Below are 21762 nucleotides of genomic sequence, written 5' to 3'. Positions count from 1 at the left end.
GGATCTGCTGTTTGAAAAGCATTGTTTTAGAAACATTTATAAAGTGGCATGAGAGGAATTGAAAAGGCAACTCAGAGGAGATAGTATTTGAACTATGATATTGAAGGATGAATAGAAGTTATTCAGATTGAAAAGAAAGTGGACAAAGCATTCTGAATAAAAGAAACAGTGTATTTTAAAAGCAAATGGAGATAAAAATAAACCCTGTGTGTCTAGAGAATGGTGAGAAATTGTATCCAACTGAAATATATGTTGAAATGTTAGTCTAGAAAGTTTGGTGGACTAAATTTTAAAGGTCTTTGCACACCATTGTGTAAAGAATTTAGACGGTTTCAGGTAGCTAGAATTTAGACTTATATGGTTTATAAGCAGGTGTCTCATATAGGTAGATCTATGTTTGAAAGAGAAAATTGAAAGCTATATGGGAAATGAAATGGAGTAGGAAAGTTTCCAAAATCTATATCTTCAGCCCAACCCTCTCTTCTGAACTGATGATTCATGAAGCCAATTGCACATAATTTCTTAGATGCCCCATGAATGTCTCATTCCCAATATTTACAAAATTTATCTCATAATCACCTCTCTCTCAAAGTTTGTCATTCCACCTTTCCCCCATATCTCAGCAAATGCCATTCAGAAACCCTAGGACCTGAGAATCTTTCTCTATTCCTTTTCCTTTCTCAGCAACTATTACCTATAGTTAATCACAAAATCCTCTTTATCTTAAACAACCTCTTCACTTTCCTTGCTTAAATATTTTCATTTTTTATCCCATTTTCCTCATGAGGAAGCCCAAATCCATGAAACTATTTAAGTATCTTGTAGCTTTGCCCAAACTATCTTATCAAACATTCATCTTGACCATCTTGAAGTTCTTTTAGTTCCTCAAGCATACAATAACTACCTCAAGGCCTTCACAAGTTCTGTCTCTCTCTCTTCACATGGATAAATCTTACTCATTTTTAACATTTCCACTTATATGTCACTACCTCCAAAGAGTCCATCTTCTGACCCTCACCAAATGAGTTTTATGTTCCTGATATGTACTTTCTTAACATTCTATACTTCCTCAATCATACAAAGCACTTATTGTACTCTATTATAAATTCTTTTTATCCCTGGAATATAAGCTTTAATAGGATAGAAATAGCCTTATACTTACCTTTTTGTAACCTATTCTACTTACCTTTTTGTAACCTATTCTAGAATAGAATAATAGAATAATACTAACCTATTCTAACCTTTTTGTCTCCTAAACTAAGCTCAGTGCATGACCCATAATAGTTTAATACATGTTTGCTGAAGGACAGACAGAAAAGGAGATACTGAAGGTTTTTAAGCAAGCATATCATAGAGTTAGATATATATTTTTTAAAGAAAATTTTAGAAGCAATGCTGAAAATCTTGTAGATTAGAACATATTCCAAAATCTAGGAAGGAAAGAATAGGGGAGGAAAGGAAAGTAGAGGAAAAACAAAGCAGGCTATTAAAAATAAAAAAAGATGAGGAACAAGTAGGTCTAATAAAGTTGTGATTTGAGTTCCACAAGAAAAAGAAGAGAAAGATTGGGGCAGAATATATAAATAAATAATGACAAAAATTGTCAAAAACTGATGACAGATGCTAAGTTATAGAATCAAAAAAAGTAAATCCAAAACAGCACAAATCCAAAAGGAATAACACCAGTGTATACTATAGTAAAGCTTCAGAAAATCAAATAACAGCAGTCAGAAGATGATGGAACAATATATCTTCCATGTGCTATATGCCAAAAGAACTACTAACCTAGAGTTTTATACCTAGCAAAAATACACTTCAGAAAGTGGAAATAAAAATAAAGGGAAACAAAACTAAGAGAATTCACCAACAGCAAACCCACAGTAAGGAAATACTGATAGAACTACTCCAAGAAGAAAGAAAGCAATCCTAAAAGGGATATGCAAAGATGTAGGAAGAAATGAAGAAAAATGGAAAGAGTCAAACATGGATAAACATAAATGAATATTTGCCATATAATTAATACCAGTATTTTCTTGTAGAGATTAAAATGTATATAGAATTTAACACACGATAAGTGTGTTAGTTTCCCAAAGCTACTGTAATGAAGTACCATAAACTTGGTGCCTTAAAACAATAAAAATGTATTCTTTCACAATTCTAGAGACCAAAAGTCTGAAATCAAGGTATTGGTAAAAGCTATACTCTCTGAAATCTCTAGAGAATTATCCTTACTTCCCTCTTCTTACCTGGAAAAACTTGGTGTTCCTTGGCTTTTGGATACATCACTCTAAACCTTCTTCCATTTTTTAATGGCCTTCTCTCCTATGTATCTGTGTCTGTATTTCCATCTTCTCATAAGGACACTAGTCTTTGGGTTAGAGTTCACCCTAATCTATTATGACCTGATCTTACTTCATTATATTTGCAAGGACCTTCTTTCCAAATAAGATCACACACACATATTCCATGGGTTAGGACTTCAACATGTCTTTTAACCCATAACAACAGCAATTACACGTAAATTGGGAGGGGAGTAAATGGTGTTAAAGTACTCTAAATTACATGTTTTGTCCAGTAAGTTGTAAAAGTTACAATTTATGTTAGACTTTAGTAAATCAAGGATGCAAGTTTATAATCTAGGATAGACAGTAAAAGAATAGTATAAGAATGTCATGTTTATGATCTGATAGATGTCACAGTTTCATCATCACTCACTTCAAAATATATTCTAATTTCCAATGTGATATCTTCTTTGATACATGGATTATTTAGGGATAATGTATCACAGTGTGTTTTTATTCCAGGAATGCAAGTTTAGTTTGAACTTTGAAAATTAATCAAGTAAAATTATCATTTTTAACAGAATAAAGAGAGAAAGTATACAACCATCTCAAAGATATAGAAAAAGCATGTGATAAAAGTCAATACCCACCCATGAAGAGAGAACCTTAGAAAATTAGGACTAGGGAGAATTTTCTTAATCTGACAAGTGTCATGTACAAAACTCTTAAAGCAAATTCTCATACTTATTGGTGACGTTATGGAGGTTTCCTTCTTAAGATCCAGATAAAGATGAGAATTTTTTCTATGACAACTTCTATTCAATATTATGCTAGAAGCCTGAGTACAATAAGGCAAAAAAAAAAAAAAAAAAGCAGATATACAAATATCCACCTTATAATCTAACAATTCCATTCCCAGGAATTACATATGCCTAACAAAGATATGCATATGTATACAAAAAAAATACAATAATGATCATAGCAACTGCATTTGTAATAACCAAAAACTAAGAAGCAATCCAATCGTTCATCCACAATATAATGGATAAATTGATACATTAATACAATCCCATAAGCAATGAAAATAAACTACTTGCCACATGAAATAACATCAATGAATCTCACAAACATAATATTGAGCAACACACACCAAACAAAAAGGAATACATGTTGAATGATTCCATTTCTATAAAATTCAAAAACATTCAAAATTAAACAGTGATGTTAAAAATCAGAATGATTATCTCTGGGAGGAGAAGGGGAGTAGTATGAGGAGGTTGCACAAAACTGCTTCTAGAAAACTAATAATACTCCACTTCTTAATATGAATAGTGTTTGTATGTATCACTGTTTTCTCACTGTTTTCATCATGTACAATTATTTCTCATTTAGTCTGGAGATGTGCTGATACAGGGCATTTAATGTGGCTTTTCCATCCTAACATCCAACATACAGCTTCACCTCTGATTTGAAAGATGGCAGCTGCAATCCGTTATGGCACAGAGGAGACACAGGGAAGTACAACTCCAAGGGCATAATTTGGATGTTGTATACATGACTTCTTTTCACATTCCATTATGCAGAATGTAGACACATGGTCCTGTCTAGCTGCAGCAGAGGCTGAGGCAAACAGGCTTTATTCTTGATGGCCATGTGTCTAGGTTTCCCTGGACTTGTGCATCTTGCATCTGAAAGAACAATGGTCTAGGGGCAGTAATTAGCCATCTTTGCCAGAGAAATTCCTGGAAATAACTAAACTATGACAAACTATATTAAAATTAATTCCCTATACATTCCAATATAATGATAGGCTTAAACTTATTTCAGGTAAGACTATTTTTCTCCAATACTAAATAAACTGTGTTATTATACTCATTTTGAGTTCATCAATCTATTTTTTTAAGACATTCTTTTCCTTTCTTGTCAGGGTATAAACTGTCAGTGCTTATTATTGTAACTAACTGTGTTTACTTTCCTCTCTAATTTTCCTTATTGTCATTAAGTTTCTAAAAAGAAGTATTTATCTTAGAATAACATACTTTTATTTAAGTATAACACAGATGCAGAAAAGTTCACGTCATAATAATAGAATAAATCTAACCAAAGATGTAAAGGATCTAGACCCTAAAAACTACAGAACACTTCTGAAAGAAATTGAGGAGCACACAGAGAGATGGAAAAACATTCTATTCTCATAGATTCAAAGAATAAATATTGTGAAAATGTCTATGCTACATGGCAATTTACATGTTCAATGCAATCTGTATCAACATACCATGGAACAAATAATCTTAAGGTTTGTATGGAATGTACTAATAACAAAAATAGAAACATAGATCAATGGAACAGAATAGAGAACCAAGAAATGGGCACTCAACTCTATGGTCAACTAATATTCGAAAAAGCAGGAAAGAATATCCTCTGGAAAAAGGACAATCTATTCAACAAATGGTGTTGGGAAAATTGGACAGCCACGTGCAGAAGAATGAAACTAGACCATTCTCTTACACCATACACAAAGATAAACTCAAAATGGTTGAAAGATCTAAATGTGAGACAAGAATCCATCAAAATCCTAGAGGCAAATACAGGCAACAACCTTTTTGAACTTGGCCACAGTAACTTCTTGCCAGATACATCTATAAAGGCAAAGGAAAACAAAGCGAAAATGAACTATTGGGACCTCATCAGGATAAAAAGCTTCTGCACAGGAAAAGAAACAGTCAAAAAAACTAAAAAGTAACATACAGAATGGGAGAAGATATTTGCAAATGACATATCAGAAAAAGAGCTAGTATCTAAGATCTATAAAGAACTTGTTAAACTCAACAGCAAAGAAACAAAAAATCCAATCATGAAATGAACAAAAGACATGAACAGCAATTTCACCAAAAAAGAGATACACATGGCCAACAAACACATGAACAAATGCTCCACATCACTTGCCATCAGGAAAATACAAATCAAAACCACAGTGAGATATCACCTCACACCAGTGAGAATGACAAAAATTAACAAGACAGGAAACAACAAATGTTGGAGAGGATGTGGAGAAGGGGGAACCCTCTTGCACTGTTGGTGGGAATGTGAACTGGTACAGCCACTCTGGAAAATTGTGTGGAGGTTCTTCAAAAAATTGAAAATAGAGCTACCCTATGACCCAGCAATTGCACTGCTGGGGATTTACCCCAAAGATACAGACGTAGTGAAACTCTGGGACACCTGCACCCCAATGTTCATAGTAGCAATGTCCACAATAGCTAAGTTGTGGAAGGAGCCATGATGTCCCTCAACAGATGAATGAATAAAGAAGATGTGGTCTATATGTACAATGGAATATTACTCAGCCATTAGAAAGGATGAATACCCACCATTGGCTTCGATGTGGATGGAACTGGAGGGTATTACGCTGAATGAAGTAAGTCAATCGGAGAAGGACAATCATCATATAGTTTCACTCATACAGGGAATATAAGAAATAGTGTAGTGAAAGGGATTATAAGGGAAAGGAGGGGAACTGAGTGGGAAAAATTAGAGAAGGAGACAAACCATGAGGTTCTTCTAACTCTGGGAAATGAACAAAGGGTTGGGTAAAGGGAGGTAGGTGAGGGGTTGGAGTAACCGGGTGACAAGCACTGAGGAGGGCACTCAATGGGATGATCCCTGGGTGTTATACTATATGTTGGCAAATAAAAATAATAATAATATTCCTTTATTTCTGAAGACTGCAGAGCCACACAATGAAAGCCAATCTGTTAAAAAAACAAATGAAACTAGATCATAGATAACATCCAAGAATTAAACATTTAAAATCTTACCACTAAGCTATCTATATATATTAAGATCACATTTATGAAATTTTAAATTAGTTGGACTATGGGCAAGTACTAATTATAGTCCAATAGGTCTGACTTATCTGTGCTGGGATCAAAGTATTTTTTCCCATATGAACATGTCTCCAACCTATAATAGTAACAAAGAAAAAAATATGTTTGAAATAAATTATCTTTATGTGTCCTCCATATAAGTTCTTTGTTCTCTTTATTGATGTTTATACCTGTATTGCATTATTTACATTTATCAGATTATAAATTTGTAATGTCACATCTCTGATTTTTACTTTACTTATATATACATGTATCTGTATGTGTATATATGTGTATATACATGTAACTACTATATATAAATATATGTGTATATATATATATATGACAGTACTAATAATATAATTACAAATTGTATGAACTGATATATAGGGGAAAAAGTCTATCCTTCAGAATCCTTTAGAATAGAAGGCCAATTATTTGACCCTCTTATAATCAGACTGAGTAGAAGATGAATTGAAGGAACACTGAAAACCGTTAAGAGTTTCTGTCCATTTTTTGTTATCAAAATAATAGTATCAAAAAATCAAGAACTTTTTTATAAAGGAAAATTATATCAAGTATTCAGGAGTAATAATTTTTCTCTTCCCTTGCTTGCTTTCAGATAATTTAAATTGTAACATCACCATATTTCTGTAGGACTTTTTTCTAAAAAAAATAGGCATGAAAACTATTTACATGCCTCTTCTTATAGGTAAAGAAAAGTTTTTATAATGACCATACAAAGAATTCCAAGATATTAATCCTAAGAACAGAATAAGTAAGACACATTTCTTACTTCACACAAGTAAGAAATATTATTTCAGGAAGTCAGGATATTCTAAGATTAAAGTTACTAGGGCTGAATGCTTCAGGCTCAAATAACCACTAAGAAATTGCCATTTCCCACTAAAATTGAAAAAAAACACCTTTACTATCAATAATTCTGTCCTTAAATTTCAAGAAATTATAAGTGGGAATTTTTTAAATAAATGTGTTTAGCTCTAAAATCCAGTGCTTTGGCAACGCCTGGGTGTCTCAGTCAGTTAAGCATCTGACTCTTGGTTTTGGCTTAGGTTATGATCTAAGGGTCCTCAGATGGAGCCCCACATGGGACCTTGCACTCATCAGGGAATCTGCTTGAGATTCTCTCTCTCCCTCTACCTCTGCCCGTCCCCACCCTCTGTCTCTCAAATAAGTAATACTTTTAAAAAATATAAGTACAGTACTTTGCTAAACAAAGAGCTTTTGGGGTGCAATTCAAAACCTCCCTCCTCAGGCTAGCTAGTTTGGAAAGATCAACATAAAATAGTTACAAGGTTTGTTCCATGCCAACGAATTATACCAGAAGATGAGAAGTGAGCTAGATTCTTCTTGTATCTGAGCCAGTAATCTCTAGTATAGAAAATATCTGAGAAGCCTATTTATACTCCAGGTCTCTAACTTGCTATTCAGAAAGTTTACACAGTGATAAGCCAAATAGCGTGCTGACTCATTGGATTCAGAAACCTATTAGTGACTAAGAGAATCACTGTGCTAATCAGAAACATCCTGCATTTCTGTCCCTTTCTTTCAGATCTAGCCTCTGGATATTATTTCCTTGTCATCAAATACTTGATAATTCTTCTGTATTTTTAGAGGAAAAGAAAGGGTTAGGTATGACTGAGTCACTTTTCCTGTATTTTTTTTTCCCCAGAGGAGCTTATTATTATCTGTACCTAAAATATTATTTTGTCTTCTTATCTTTTATTTTAGAGGGAAAAAACCCATCTCATTTCTGGGCTAGAAGTAATTCATACTTGGTATTATCCAAGTGAGCGCTATTAAGATTTTGGTTTTCTGTGTAGAAATTATATTTAAACAAAGTGACTTTCATTCCCTGCTTAAGCATATAGAAGTGAGGGAGACCACCATATCTATCACCTCATTCATCACCAAGGTAATGTCAGCTAAACTGGCAGGCTAAGCAGCATCTGCTTCCATCCACATACCATCTCATACATCCCTCATGATGCAGCCTGATCCTGTACCCCCCCTCACTAGCTATTTCACCATAATGGCAGCTGTTAAGTGTAGAAAATAGATAATTTAAGGAATTGTACAGGCTGGTTAAATTACCTTGCAACCTCAGTTTTTAAAAATCTTTCAGATGGATATTTCTTCTCAGTTTTGATTTATTATGTCTTGAAATACAGGTTTCCTTTTTAAATTATTCACTGAAAAGTTAGACTTAATATTCAAACAATACTTATCAAGTGGTTTTTAAACCCCTTTGTTAAATTTACCATTATATAAATATCCTTAAACTTTAGATTTCTCCTTAAAATGAAAAGCAATTATCTTGTTCTTAGTCCATTCTAGGATTTGTTTTAATGTGAAAAATTGATACTTGGAATATTGGATTCCCAATCTCTCTTCTTTTTATGGGGTTTGCAGGGACCAAGAAAAATAAGACATTAGAGCAACAAAAACAAAAAGGCAGTCAACTCAACTTTTAAAGGTAAGCAACAGAATTGCAAATTTACCTTCTCTGCTGAAAAATAAGAGGACTAAAATAATTTGCAGATCTATCTTTCAGAGCCATTAGACCATAGATTGTTTTTATATGTTCTGTAGTCCTTAATTTTCTGTTAAATATTTATGTTGCTTCTGGATCCACCAGTTTCTGTCTTCCCTTGCTGTATGATATAAAGTTTCTAAGAATGGGAAATAAGGAAATACCACATCTTTACTTTTTGCCCGATATCTTCATGCTATCCTTGTTGGTGGATAAGTAAGAGCAATTAGAAACCAGAGTCACTTCAAATACTCAAAAACATTTTGCATCTATATACATTTTAGTTCCTATGAACAACACATTCTTAATAATATAATAGAAATTATTCTGGTCAAAAAGACTACAGATGCAGGCAGTCCTGGTGGCTCAGTGGTTTAGTGTCACCTTCCGCCGGGGCGTGATCCTGGAGACCCCGGGATCAAGGGGCTCCCTGCATAGAGCCTGCTTCTCCCTCTGCCTGTGTCTCTGATTCTGTGTGTCTCTTGTGAATGAATGAATACATGAATACATAAATAAATAAATAAATAAATAAATAAATAAATAAGGAACTCTGACATCTGCTATTCAGTTGATAAATGACCCTGTTATCATTTAACCAGTCACTTCCTACATTGCCTCCTCTTTTTCGTGGTATTAACACATAAGTAAATGGGGAAGATCTCAATGGCTTTGTTTTGCTAGTAGTTGTGTTTAAATTGTTCCCCAGAGAGCTGATGAAAAGGTCTTTTTTTTTTTTTTTTTTTTTTTTTTTTTTGGTCAAGTATCTTCTCTACTTTACATCCTTTGTTGTCCTGGTCCATAACTGATTTATTTATCTTTTTACTGAGTAGGCTTTAGGTTTATTTCTTGGTTTAAGAATGAAACTATAGCCACCCTTCCACTAATTTCTTAATATTCTAGACTCCACTAGCAGAAATGACTTAATTTTACCCCTCCACACAACCTACTGGCCTTTCATAGTACCCCCTACTACCCACATTCGTGTACCAACCTTTCAGTTTTTCTTAGATTGCTGAGCTGTCTCAGTGTCCTTCAGTGTGTGTCTCCCTAGATTTTCCCTAATCTTCATCTTCTGTTTTTGTGAATGTCACCTACTCTTTTACAAGTCCACTCTATTTTTGTAGTGTCATTGCCCTTGAGCTCCCAACTCCCTAAAAATATGATGGCCACAACCTGCCTTTTCTTTTGAGAAGCTTTCTTTTCAAACACTTCTTATAGGACATTGGGAATGTGAAGAGATTTTTTTCCAACCACCTCATTTTAGAGCAAAAGAAACTGAAGTCTGTAGAGACAAGTTATACCAAAATTCACATTGTAATCATCCACAGAGCCAAAACTAAAGTCTTTGAATTGCAAAGAATTGGAGAATCTGGCCTTAGTCCCCATTGATATAATTCTTGTTCTCAGGGGTCTACCTTCACTGGGACCCATTTCCTCCAGTTGATATAACCCTGAGCAGAATGTAGATGAAATGCAAAGGAGGGGGTCTGAAATCCACCACAGACATTGGCAGCTAGCACTTCTACAATTTGATTAACTTTCATTTCTATAGCCAGGAAGGAATTATACTGGATATGAGTTGGAAAGGGGGCATGTTATTATATGATATATATATATATATATATATATATATATATATATATATAAACAAGGATTTTTTGATGTTGTTGGGTTTGGTTGGAAAAAATATATTTTGAATCCTCTCTTTGGATATTGGATGACATAATTTTGGCAAAGGTTTTTAGTTTTGTTGGTCTTCTTCAAATATTATTTTGCTTAACTACCATGTTCACAAATTTGTCCATTGATTCCCCTCTGTAGGAGATTCCTTGGTAGGTTTGTTTATTTGTTTTACCCACCCTTTTTTGAAAAGTTCCCAGGTGGCTTAAGATGCCTTACTTTTGTCTTCTTAGAGCCTCCACCCCCATCTGGTGGTACATTTAGGATTGACCATCAATGTGCCCTCAGAAGAATATTTATGAAACCTTTATTGGGAACAAAATTTTACTTTATGTGTTAGTGAATAACTTTTATATGGTAGTCAGCTCTGTGTCTAGCATGTCTACTCATGGAAAATTGTTCAAAAACCAAGTCATCTTTCAGTTCTCATTGATATTCATGACCTTTCCTTGGTGATTTACAATGCTTTACACTCATATAGTATTTCATGGTCTTCACATTATCTTGTTTGAACCTATTAAGTAGGTAAGGCTGATATTATCTCCCTTTTATAGTTGAAAACACTTTAGCTTAGAGAGACTCAGTGGTTTGCCTAAAGTCACCTAGATAGCAAGTGAGCAAGTGGCAGAGTTAAGACTAGAATCCTAGCAAGCCAGCATTAAGATTGTCTTTGTCTTTTGGTGCCTAGGTGACTCAGTCAGTAAAGCATCTAACTCATGATTTCAGGTCAGGTCATGATCTCGGAATCTGTGCTGAGGGCATGGAGACTGTTTAGGATTTTCTCTCTCCCTCTCCCCTTGCCCCTTCCCCCCCAAAATTGTCTTTGTCTTATTGCCCTCCCCAACTTGTCTGAGAGGAAAAATAATGCATATTTAGAAGTAGGAATAGAAAAGAGACATTTTTAGTCACACAAAAAAAGGAGGTGACCATCATAAGAATCTTAAGACTGCTCAATACAGCAAAAAAGATTCAGGTCTTCTTTCCAAAACTATTAATTTAACAGAGTGCTAATTATCAGTACAAACAGCAAAGCCAAAGTTTATTCTCAAGGGTGTTTGACTGCTAATCACATTTCTGTGCTACAACTGATTAAAACCATGTGTTTGTACTTGGAGTCACAGCACTCAAATACTCTTTGCTCAGTACTTTGCAAGAAATGTGTAGGAGCTTTGCTGTGTGACTAATCGGCAGTGTAGGTGGGTGATGCCACAGAAGCCACAGAAACAGAAATTTCCATGAGTTAGAGTTAGAGAATTCTAGAAAGGCCAGATAATTTCCCTGTATCTGCCACCTGCCATATGAACTCTCAGACTTGCTAAGAGACACTGAAGAATCTAGGATAGGAAATAGAGAGGGAAGAAGGAGGAGGGGCAGAAGTAGGATTTGCTACCTATCACCAGCACTGTCCTCAAGAGTATCCAATTCCATAGGACCTGGGAAGAAAGCACCAAAACTGCAACACAGGATATTTGTAACTAATAAAAGTGCTTATACCTAGGAGTCGAGTCACTCCTAATTCAGTACTGGTGATAGAGTCCTTCCATGAACTAAGCTGAGTTCACACATCTCTTGGTGTTCTGAGTAGCCCAACTAGACAACCCAAACACGAAGTGTCCTTCTATCCCTTCAAAGAGCCTTCTCTGGGACCCGGAGAAGACCTTTCTATAACAATTTCTCCTCCTGGGCCCACTGTTAGCAATGAGTTAGTATTTAATGGCCTAGAAAGAACTAATATTTAATATTCTTCAATGTGAAACCTTGCTAAAGAAGTCTTGAAAATCTGGGCAGCCTGGGTGGCTCAGCGGTTAAGCACTGCCTTTAGCCCAGGGTGTGATCCTGGAGACCCGGGATTGAGACCCACGTTGAGCTCTCTGCATGGAGCCTGCTTCTCCCTCTGCCTGTGTTTCTGCCTCTCTCTCTCTTTCTTGTATCTCTCATGAATAAATAGATAAAATCTTTAAAAATTTTTCAAAAAAAAAGAAGTCTTGAAAATCTAATGGTTAAATTTTCTAGTCTCAATTTTTTTAATCTATACTTTGTTGTATATTCCTGTCATTTATTTATTAATATTTTTCTCCTCTCAGCTCTCAAAGTGCTAGGTTTCCAAAATTCTTCCATTGAAATTTCACGATTATTTGTTTCCCACAATCTCCTGCTTTCAAATTTGTCAGCTACCCTATTCTCTCTCTCCCCAGCCCAGCCTTACTATGTCACAGTTAGGTGGTAAGGGAAGAATTAAAATACCTGCAATCTAGACTCCCCACCATATGGGTCAGAGGTATTCTAGTGTTTAAAGAAAACTAGATGCCTGTGCAAATGTCTCCAGTTCCATTTCAATAAAGGAGGTATAGAACATCTCAGACTGTGAGGTCTCCTGCTAAGATCCCTGCAAAAGACTCAGGCAGTTGCACACACAGAGAAAAGAAACTTTCCCCTTCTTATTGCTTTTTCATGTGTATTACCTGGTATATTTTAAATCCAGGAAACATCTTAGACATTTAATGGAAAAGATAGTTAAGTACTATTCAAGTCCCATCAAGAAGGAAATGAAGGGCATGAACATTTTGAAATGAGTCATTAGACTGGTTGCCTCAGAACAATTTTGATCTTCCTTTTTAAGACCAGAAGTAAACAATATCCATGACCAGCTAATGAAATAGCTATGTTGCTTAACAATCAAAGAGCTCTCTACATCATAAATCATCAGTAAAACTGTAACCTAAACAAGGACACATGTTACAGAGTTGATTTGGAAAAGAGAAAAAATGAATAATCCTTTCACCTTGGCAAAGGTTGAAGTATAATTTTCTCCCTCCTATTATTGTCCTTCGTCAATCAGTATGTTCAAGATCTATTTTTCTGCTTTAATCTTAAGATTAAGGCAAAGGAAAGACTAAACATCTCCACTTTATATTCTATAACAATTTCAGCATATTTACAGTCTGTGCTATATTTCACCATCCATTGTCATTTTATCTTTTTGTTCAGGACAATATTATACAAATCTAGAGACCACAAGGATGTCCAGCATGTCACAGCCAGCCTTCCACAAAGGAGAAGCCAGCAGCAAGCAAGAAAATAGTTTCTTCTCAAAAAAGATAATTCCTCAGGACTTTACAGTAACCATTCCTTAAAGAAGGAAATAGATTTTTGTGGTCAAGTTAAACCATTTGTTTCCTATGCTGTTAAGAAGAGAAACATTGATCAAAAGTAAAACCATCCCAGTCTTCACTTTCTGCACATGATGTTTCCCCATCGCTCATTTCAGTCTTTTATAACCTGCTCAGCTGTTAGGCCTACTATTCTCCTGCTTCTGCGGGTGCATTTTCCAAAAGCAATATTTCAGGAATTCTGAAACTATGGTCTGTCTGATTCTTTACACTTAGAATCTGGTCTGTGTGTTAAAGCATGGGTTAATTTAGCTTCCTAATGCTTGGAAGTAGTAGATGAAGTTTCCATGGAGTAACTAGTTGGGAGTTTTTAAACCTGCCTGCATACACTTACCTCAAATCCATCCAAAATAGTATCTTCTAGCTGTGGTACTAAGTACAAAATCCCATGGATGGGAAATGCCAAGAATGTTTCAATTAAATAATATGATGGAGCTACTTTTTTTTCAAGTATTCTTACTCCTTATTCTTTAACAATCTTATTCTAAAAGAATTTGAAAAGTAATGAAGTTTGCTCATGTGTAATGTTGACCCTCTGTGTAGTCAGAAGGTATGATTACTTCAGTTTCTGGGAACACATCTACTCTGTACCATGTAAAACTGCTTAGCTTAATTTAACTTACATTGATTTATGGTATTTATATAGCATATGAAGAAAGATATGGCATACACGGTCCTGGAATGTGAGGAGAAGTGAGAAAAGCAAGGATTTCCCCCAATATCTGTTTAAAAAAATAAAGAAAAGCAAAATAACCAAAAAAATTCATCCGATGGTGACATTAAATTTTGTTTTATTACATTCAAACACCAAAACTTTATTTTTAAAAAGTCATATACCAAGGGACTCAAACATGTTAATAGCATTATTCACAATAGTCGAAATATAGTAACAATGCAAGTATCCATCAACAGATGAATGTTTTTTTAAATGTGGTACATACATATAATTATTCATTCATTAAAATATGAAATTGCAATATATGCTACAGCATGGGTAAACCTTAAAAATGTTAATGCTAAGTGAAATAAGCTGAACATAAAAGGACAAATATTCTATGATTCCATTTATTTAAGGTAACTAGTATAGGCAAATTTATAGAAGTGGAAGAAGATACAATACAGTTTACAAGGGACCAGAGGAAGGAGGGAATGGGGAGTTATTATCCAATGGGTATAGAATCTATGTTTTTAGATTATGATAAATTTCTGGAAATAGTGATGATGGTTGCACAATATTGTTAGTGTACTCAATGCCACTGAATGGTACACTTAAAAATTGATGATTTTTTTAAAAAATTGTTAGAATTATTTTTTAAATACCTTTAATAAAATCTGATTGGTATTTCCAAGGTGAAAAGTAAAAGTCATATGCCAGTCTAAAGCATCTGAGAAGACATCCATTGCTTGACAGAAACATTTGTCATATAAATTTCTGGAAATAGTGATGATGGTTGCACAATATTGTTAGTGTACTCAATGCCACTGAATGGTACACTTAAAAATTGATGATTTTTTTTAAAAATTGTTAGAATTATTTTTTAAATACCTTTAATAAAATCTGATTGGTATTTCCAAGATGAAAAGTAAAAGTCATATGCCAGTCTAAAGCATCTGAGAAGACATCCATTGCTTGACAGAAACATTTGTCATATGCTTTTTGGTTTAACATAGAAATGATTCACATTAACCCCTGCATAGTGATGCAACATAAATATTTTCTAGTCACCAGGACACACTATCACATTGTTTCCTCATTTTTTAGGCATTTAGGAATAGATTTGCACATTTTTTGAAAACTGTCAATAATACCTTATACCACTATGAATCATTAAGTATGATCTTTGAATCAATCCCATGTTGGTTAACTGTGTAGGCTGTTCTGGCTTTTTTGTGGTTACCATAGAAACTGTGTAGTCATGGCATTATAAGGAGACTACAAGGGCATCGGACAGTATACAATAAAAGTTAACTTATTTCATGGTTTACAATTTCTTCCAGCTGTCTCCATTTGTGATTATCATATTCACATTGGGAGTATAAACATACAACCAAAAGGGCTCCGGTAACTATAGCCAAAGAACCATCTCACCCATAACAGACTTCCCTCTAAGATTTGGATAGAAACACATGAAAGAAGCAGCATGTAAGCTTCAGGTGTTTTCAATTATTTCCTTCATATGAACAAAGATTTCCTAATGCAAAACATGTTTCAGCTCAAATAGTTTTCCTTTAGAATTGTGTAGTTTCAGAAGAATTTCATCTACATACTCCTAATTCATTGACACTTCATCAATAACATAATATCTCCTCTGAGCTCTTCTACAAGATCATTTCCTCTCTGGGTGGTCAAAAACATGGTACATTTAAGTATTGCTTACTTTTGTGAAGTGCACTTTTACAAAGTGTATAATCTTTTGCCCCTGCAAGAAGGAAAAATAAATGTTCAGTTCTGGGATTTATAGTAGATTCCTTGTCAGTTAAGTCACCACGGAGTGTTGTAGCACAATGCCTCAACTATCTTCCTACATTGTCTCTCTAGAATGGTATAGATGGGGGAAGACAGACCTACCTTTGCTGGTATAAATCATTAACTGTCTAAATGCTCAGGCAAGCCTATTCAGGGATTACAAAGAAAGAATGTGGGTTTGGAGCATTTTGTTTTCCTAAGTTTCTATGAGTGAAACATAGCATCAATCATTTAGGCTTCAGCAGCCTTACATAGCAGTGAGCTTTATCTTGTAGTTCAAGAAATTGGCCCCTTCATTATTACCTTCTGCAAGTTAGTAGCACCATTTGTTTATAATTTTATAGGAATTATGAGAATTACTTCATAAAGCATTTGAATAATGTACATTGCTGAATAATATCCACTGCTTAGGGAAACAATTTATCTATAGATGAATGAACTAGATGAATTACAACAACAACAAAAAATCCAAAACCCTATCTACTGCTGCATATCCTCCAAGAGGTGAACTTTTTAAACTCTACCCCAGCACATTCTCCCTACCCACTCCCCTTTCTCTCTCTCTCTCACTCTCACACACATACACACATTTTATGATTTTGATGGGAATTAATGAAAGAAATTGTGAAAAGATAAACACTGTTCTGATGACGAAGTGTTTTGGGTTAATTGCCAATGAGCTTTTCAGATCAGTATGAGGGCTACAGTTCGTTTGGGAGGTAAACTCCTGCTACTCTTGGCACTTTATCCCAAGTCCAAGTAGAGGAGGCATTAGAATCTAACCACCTGAACAAGTTTTAAATGTGTAGCAACAATACAACTTTGCACTTAAATAACAGAAATGGTTACCACCATTTATATTTACAAAAATACTGGTTTGAAATATATCTGTATAGACATATTCATAACATATTCATATTCTTTGGAATATAAGACAAACTAGATACAAGCAGAAATTTTGTTTTATTTTTCGAGTTTTACTTTCCTAATAGTTTACTTAAAGACCATTTCAGTAGATTGAATGCCATGAAACTACAGCTTGTTGTTTATATTTTACCACAGTATAAGAAAATGTAAAACTTCTGAAATATAGGAACTATTTTTCAAGTTCATTTCTCATATTTTCTGCTCTACTGAAAACAGGAGAACTGTAAGGAGCTTGGGATTGGGTGTAGGAAAATATTCACTCACAGGATGGCTCATTCAAAAGGCAGACAAATTAGTGCTGGCTGCATGTTCATGTCCACTTTGGCCTCTGTGTAAGGCAGCTTGGGCTTCCTCATGCAAGTGACCCAGGGTCCAAGAGTGAGTGTCCTAAGAAACAGGAAGTGGAAGCTACCAATTTCTTAAGATCTGAATGCAGAAAATAACACGGCATCATTCTGCTATATTCTATTAAGAAGTCATAGAGCCTATATTTCAGAGAAGGAGACATAGATATCACTTTTCTATAGGAGGCCTAAGAATTTTGTGGCCTTGTTTTAAAACCAGCACTATTTGTAAATCACCAAGAAAATACATACTTCTTTTCAATGTGGTCTTGTCTTTATAATTTCAACTGGGAATGTCTTCCCTAGTCTTGGAAAATAAACTATATCCCTTGAACCAGTTGAATCCTGATACTTCAAAGAATCACAACAAAATAGGCAAGAAACTGTGACATCCTCACCTTTACTTAGGATTTATTTATCTTTTCTGAAAAAAGAGAAATCTGTCTGAAATATTGCCCTGAAACAATAATGGGCTGCAGAGATTGTAAATTACTTCTTAATTTCTTGCACCACTTTTCTAGGACCCCTCAACATTTTTCTCTCTGTAAATCACTAAAATCTATGTAGATTAGCTGGAGATATATCTTGAAGGGCTGGTAGTTGTCTGTTTAGTTTGCATCTTGCAAGCTTATTTTTCTCTGTCATGCATTCTTAATCACCAAGTATGTTTTGAGCATCTTTTATATGCTAAGCACTGGAATTTTAAAAATACATGATCCATGGTTTTATGGGGGTCATATACCAGTGGGAAACATACTTGTAACAAAAAAAAAAAAAAATCAAAGAAATACCACAGTAAAGCTAAACACAACATCCTGTGGGTTCTTAGAGAATGAAGAGTTCCAGATAGGTGCCATGGAGCTGATTTTAAGAGAAAAGTGAAGATGCTTCAGGCAAATGGGGAAACAGAAGGTTAATCAGCACATGCAGAAAGTAAATGAAAGACTGGATGGTTTTGAGAAATGACTATTTATATTGGTGTGCATAGAATATGGAATGAAAGGAAGAACAAGGAGATCAGGCTGGGAAGGTAGATTGAGCCAATCCTGAGCTCTGTGTTCTGGGGCCAAGTGTTTGAATGTTATAGAAAGGAAATAGTAATTCCAGATTCACCTTTAGAATCTGTCAGTACATTGGAAAGTGAGAGATGGAGAGAGAATTTGTTCCACTATAATATGGTGGCTGTTTTGTAAGAAACCCTAACTTTTCCAAACTCACTTTTTAAAAAAGTGAGTAAAACTCACTTTAAAACAAAATTAAAACTTGCTTTAAAACAAATAAAAACAAACAAAAAATCTTCAGTGAGGAAAAAAATATGGAGTAGAGCATTTCTAGCTATACATATGCAGTTACAAAACCTAAAAATCATTGACCAAATGCAATGTTTGATTACGTCTAGCTTTGACTTTGGAGTAAAGGTCTGTCTTTACTGTCAGGATAGACTTTTTAAAATTCTCCTCACCTCCATCGTCTACTGTTAGAACAAAGCATACAAATAAACACTCAAGGCAGCCATGATTTGTGTGATGGTTTCCCCATCCCCCAGAAATTTAATGTTAAGCCAATATGTCTTGGGGGTTTGAGTGTTGATTGTTTAGGGGTTATGTTCTCACCCCACCCCCTGGTCACTAATTACTTCCTACTAAATTCTCCATTTGCTGTTCTTGTCTTACCTTACAATTAACTCATGTTACCAAGTTAATAATGGCATGTTGTCCAATCTCCTTTGTGAAAATATGCTACTGGGACATTGCCATATTCAAGGAGCTGTCTCGGGAATTGAGGAAGTTATTAAGGAGAAAGATTGGAGGTGTGAACCTAAATTGAAAAGTTGGCTTGAATTATTCTCACCCTATGTTATAGAATTTTCAGGTAAAAACATCATGGGGGATGGGGAGATAATTCTAATTTTAAAAAGACTGTTGAAAAATGTACTAGTAACAAAAACAGGCACATAGATCAATGGAACAGAATAGAGAATCCAGAAATGGGCTTAATTCTATGGTCAACTAATCTTTAACAAAGCAGGAGAGAATATCCAATGGATAAAAAACAGTCTCTTCAACAAATGGTGTTGGGATAATTGGACAGCCATATGCAGAAGATTGAAACTGGGCCATTTTCTTACACCAAACACAAAAATAGACTCGAAATGGGTGAAAGACCTAAATATGAGACAAGAATCCATCAAAATCCTAAAGGAGAACACAGGCAGCAACCTCTGTAACCTCAGCCGCAACAACTTCTTGCTAGACACATCTTGAAAGGCAAGGGAAACAAAGGCAAAAATGAACTATTGGGGCTTCATCAAAATAAAAATCTTTTGCACAGTGAAGGAAATAGTCGACAAAACCATGAGATAACGGAATGGGAGAAGATATTTGCAAATGTCTTATTAAAGGGCTAGTATCCAAAATCTATAAAGAACTTCTCAAACTCAATACCCAAAGAGAGGAGGGGCAAGACGGCGGAAGAGTAGGGTCCCTAAATCACCTGTCCCCAACAAATTACCTCAATAACCTTCAAATCATCCTGAAAACCTACGAATTCGGCCTGGGATTTAAAGAGAGACCTGCTGGAACGCTACAGTGAGAAGAGTTCGCGCTTCTATCAAGGCAGGAAGACGGGGAAAAAGAAATAAAGAAACAAAAGGCCTCCAAGGGGGAGGGGCCCCGCGAGGAGCTGGGCTGAGGCTGGGGCGAGTGTCCCCAGGACAGGAGAGCCCCATCCCGGAGGAGCAGGAGCTGCACCAACCTTCCCGGGAGGAAAGGCGCCCACAGGGAGTTAGAGCAGGACCCAGGAGGGTGGGGATGCCCTCAGGCTCCCGGGGACACAAACAGGCACCTGCACCCCGGGGAGAGTGCGCCGAGCTCCCTAAGGGCTGCAGCGCTCGGCGGGACCCGGAGCAGCTCGGAGGGGCTCGGGGGGCGGCTCCGCGGAGGGGGCTGCGGGCTGGGAGCGAATCCAACAGCGCAGGCTCCGGAGCACAGGGCGCCGGGACACAGCCCAGGATCCGGCCTCCCCCGGGACAGGCAGAGGCCGGGAGGGCCCAGGACAGCAAGGACGCTCCTGCCCCGAGCTGAGCAGATCAGCGGCCCGCCCCGGAGCCTCCAGGCCCTGCAGACGGAGAGCCCCGGAGTTACTGCGGGAGCTGACTCCAGGGCTGCAGAGCTGCTGCCGCCGCTGCAGCTTCCTCCCGGGGCCTCACGGGGTGAACAACCCCCACTGAGCCCTGCACCAGGCAGGGGCAGAGCAGCTCCCCCAAGTGCTAACACCTGAAAATCAGCACAACAGGCCCCTCCCCCAGAAGACCAGCTGGACGGACCAGTTCCAGGGGAAGTCAAGGGACTCAAAGTATACAAAATCAGAAGATACTCCCCCGTGATTTTTTTGTTGTTGTTTTTGTTTTGTTTTGTGTTTTTCTTTCTTTCTTCTTGATTTCTGATTGCTTCCCCCACCCCACCCCCCGTTTTTTTTCTCCTTTCTTTTTCTTTCTCTTTTTCTTCTCTCTTTTCCTTTTTTTCTTCTTTCTCATTTTTCTTTTTCTCTTTTCTTTCCTTTTCTCTCTTTTTCTCCTTTTCCCAATACAACTTGTTTTTGGCCACTCTGCACTGAGCAAAATGACTAGAAGGAAAACCTCACCTCAAAAAAAAGAATCAGAAACAGCCCTCTCTCCCACAGAGTTACAAAATCTGGATTACAATTCAATGTCAGAAAGCCAATTCAGAAGCACTATTATACAGCTACTGGTGGCTCTAGAAAAAACCATAAAGGACTCAAGAGACTTCATGACTACAGAATTTAGATCCAATCAGGCAGAAATTAAAAATCAATTGAATGAGATGCAATCCAAACTAGAAGTCCTAACAACGAAGCTTAACGAGGTGGAAGAACGAGTGAGTGACATAGAAGACAAGTTGATGGCAAAGAGGGAAACTGAGGAAAAAAGAGACAGAAAATTGAAAGACCATGAGGATAGATTAAGGGAAATAAATGACAGCCTGAGGAAGAAAAACCTACGTTTAATTGGGGTTCCCGAGGGAAAGAGGGCCAGAATATGTATTTGAACAAATCCTAGCTGAAAACTTTCCGACTCTGGGAATGGAAACAGGCATTCAGATCCAGGAAATAGAGAGATCCCCCCCTAAAATCAATAAAAACCGCTCAACACCTCGACATTTAATAGTGAAGCTTGCAAATTCCAAAGATAAGGAGAAGATTCTTAAAGCAGCAAGAGAAAAAAAGTCCCTGACTTTTATGGGGAGGAATATTAGGGTAACAGCAGACCTCTCCACAGAGACCTGGCAGGCCAGAAAGGGCTGGCAGGATATATTCAGGGTCCTAAATGAGAAAAACATGCAACCAAGAATACTTTATCCAGCAAGGCTCTCATTCAAAATGGAAGGAGAGATAAAGAGCTTCCAAGACAGGCAGGAACTGAAAGAATATGCGACCTCCAAACCAGCTCTGCA

The 21762-nt window shown here is 36.3% G+C and overlaps 1 protein-coding gene across 12 annotated transcripts in view; it reads left to right on the top strand.

Moving 5' to 3' along the window:
- LMNTD1 (lamin tail domain containing 1) overlaps positions 1-15520 on the top strand; it is a 443243-nt gene extending 427723 nt beyond the window's left edge. For 11 of the 12 annotated variants that reach the window (XM_041736415.1, XM_041736424.1, XM_041736422.1 and 8 more), the window contains 2 exons: positions 8582-8645; positions 13371-15520. In XM_041736415.1, coding sequence (XP_041592349.1) covers positions 8582-8605 — 24 coding nt within the window. In that variant the 3' untranslated portion in view covers positions 8606-8645; positions 13371-15520. The remainder of the gene's footprint in view (positions 1-8581; positions 8646-13370) is intronic. The other variant, XM_041736417.1, reaches the window with a different exon arrangement.
- Positions 15521-21762: the final 6242 nt, after the last annotated feature.

This window comes from Vulpes lagopus, chromosome 21, assembly GCF_018345385.1.
Source record: "Vulpes lagopus strain Blue_001 chromosome 21, ASM1834538v1, whole genome shotgun sequence".
NCBI classification, from domain to species: domain Eukaryota; kingdom Metazoa; phylum Chordata; class Mammalia; order Carnivora; family Canidae; genus Vulpes; species Vulpes lagopus.
This window is presented reverse-complemented; position numbering and strand designations above follow the sequence as displayed.